Source organism: Gavialis gangeticus, unplaced genomic scaffold, assembly GCF_001723915.1.
Source record: "Gavialis gangeticus isolate Ggan-Ray unplaced genomic scaffold, GavGan_comp1, whole genome shotgun sequence".
Lineage (NCBI taxonomy): Eukaryota > Metazoa > Chordata > Crocodylia > Gavialidae > Gavialis > Gavialis gangeticus.
The window spans coordinates 6,055,463-6,057,568 of NW_017729013.1; the positions used below are offsets into that span (position 1 = coordinate 6,055,463).

Genomic DNA, 2,106 nt, shown 5'->3' on the forward strand with positions numbered 1-2,106 from the left:
TGACCAGGAACAATGGTCACAAGCTGGCGGAGGGAAGGTTTAAGTTGGACATCAGGAGGCGCTACTTCAGGGTCAGGGCGGCTAGAGTCTGGAACCAGCTTCCAAGTGAGGTGGTGCAGGCTCCCACCCTGGGGGTTTTTAAGAGGAGGTTCGATGACCACCTTACTGGGGTCATTTGACCCCAGTGCTCTTCCTGCCATGGCAGGGGGTCGGACTAGATGATCTGCTCAGGTCCCTTCCAACCCTACAAACTATGAAACGAGCCATCATGATGCTTGTTCTTTATAGTGACTAACCCAGTTTAAAAACAGCCATATCTTATTGCCAGTCAACAGAGTAATCTAGTTACCCCAGTAGAGTAGCAGTTTGACACATGAAGAAAAAATTTCCCTTGCATACATATAGGCCTGAGTCACACCACTGTTGCATACACATGTGAGCAAGCACATACCCAAAGTTCTTCCACCAGCCTCGGGATGCTCAACAGAACCTTAAGAAATTCTGCTTGGCTGACATTGCCTAACAAGCAGGATACAACTCCAGTTTAGAGTTGCCCTGATTTTCACTGACATACTCCTGAAGTACTCAATCAAAACAGAGTCCTTGATGATCTGGAACCCCCGCCCCCTGCCAAATTTGAGAGAGTTTAACACTTCTCTCACCAGTGACCACTTAACAGGAACAATCTACTGACATGAGCTATTGAATGCTTCCCAGATAGGATTAGCTAGTTCAGAATAAAGCTGCAGTAAGTCCTGTTTAACAAGAGGCACACTGAAGCCCATTCCACATTCAGGCCTTATGAGCCACTGTTTCATGTTGACTAATAAAGCATGCACACAAGAAGCACTCACTGTCACAGTCATAGTATCACTCTGTTCTTGATACCTAGCCTCCAGATCTGGTACAGCTGCTTAATGCATCCAATTCTCTGGGCCAGAAACTGCAAATTTAATCCCCACATTACTATGCACAAGGTGCACTTTTAAGTAAATTTATCTAACAGTGCTAGTTCTGACGTGCACAAGGTAAAATTTAGGATTGGAGACTATACTTTAATGAAGCTGCACAGCTGCCTCCCTCCTTAAAAGAGGCTTTGGCAGTAGCATCAGTGGGATCAGAACGAGGGGTTCCCAGCTCAGTTTTCGAATCTCTCACATTATTTAAATGTAACAACCTAAGGATACACAGCCTGGATCAGAACAACCCTGGGAAGGCTGCAAGAAGAGGAGGAGACAGTACCAGAAGGAACTGCATGTCACAGCGCAATATAGGAAGCAATAGTAGCAGGGTTTGCTGAAAGCCTAACCGCTATCGGAGGTTAGCAGAACTGCTCTGCCAGCCTAGTTTCTTTTCCCTTAATATTAACTGCTGACTCATCTTGCAGCCAAAGTGGGGTCGCGACTCCTCTCACAAAAGGAGAGAAGAGAAAAAAGAGAAAACAGGTGGTCTTGATGGAGGGAGCTGCAAAGTGCAGCGGCAGGGCCGGAGAGGGGAATTTCCAGCTGCCAGCCCGGCCCGCGACCTTCCCCGCGCCTCTGGTCCCAACCTTGCTACTCCCCTGGCGAGGCTTTACCAAGGGCACGGCCCAGGTGGGGGCCCGCGGCCCCGCGCTCACCCCACCCCCTCAAGGGGCCACGTGCCAGGCTGCAGCTGCCGCTCTCCTACTTCCCAGCATACCCCGCGCTCCCCACCTCGTGCTCACGACTCCCAGAATGCACCTGGCCCGGGGCCCTCTTAAAGGGCCCGCGCGCCCCATCCGGGCGGTACCTGGGCTGTCCCGGGCCAGGCCTAGGCGTTCTTGTGGGAACGGGCGGCGACGGCTTCGTGCCGCTCGGGGCCACGTGCTGTGCTAAGCCAAGAGTGGGGGGGCGGGGTCTTTTCCAACTTCCCCTCCTGCCACACGAGAGCTGCTCCTGCCTTCCCCGCGAGCCCGGGCGCGGGCCCAGAGCTGACCTTCCCAAAATGGCGGCGGGGAGGGCCGGCGGGCCCTCCCCAAGATGGCGGCGCGGCCGGGCCGGGAGCTTGTAGTGCGCGTGCGCGACGCGGCCCGGAGTGCAGTGAAATTCCGGGCGGGCGGGGGGAGGCGGCGGCGGAGCGGGGGAG

The 2,106-nt window shown here is 54.2% G+C and overlaps 2 protein-coding genes across 3 annotated transcripts in view; one reads left to right on the forward strand and one right to left on the reverse strand.

Annotated features, from left to right (window-relative positions):
- Window positions 1–1,917, reverse strand: part of LOC109293473 (protein spinster homolog 3-like) — a 90,584-nt gene extending 88,667 nt beyond the window's left edge. Inside the window, exon 1 of one of the 2 annotated variants that reach the window (XM_019511422.1) lies at window positions 1,771–1,917. The gene's annotated coding sequence lies outside the window, so the exon portion shown is untranslated. Of the gene's footprint in view, window positions 1–1,618 lie in introns of both variants that reach the window. The other variant, XM_019511421.1, reaches the window with a different exon arrangement.
- Window positions 1,376–2,106, forward strand: part of UBE2G1 (ubiquitin conjugating enzyme E2 G1) — a gene marked incomplete at its 5' end in the record, with an annotated part of 48,402 nt that continues 47,671 nt past the window's right edge. Inside the window, one exon of the mRNA XM_019511319.1 lies at window positions 1,376–1,592. Coding sequence (XP_019366864.1) covers window positions 1,376–1,592 — 217 coding nt within the window. The remainder of the gene's footprint in view (window positions 1,593–2,106) is intronic.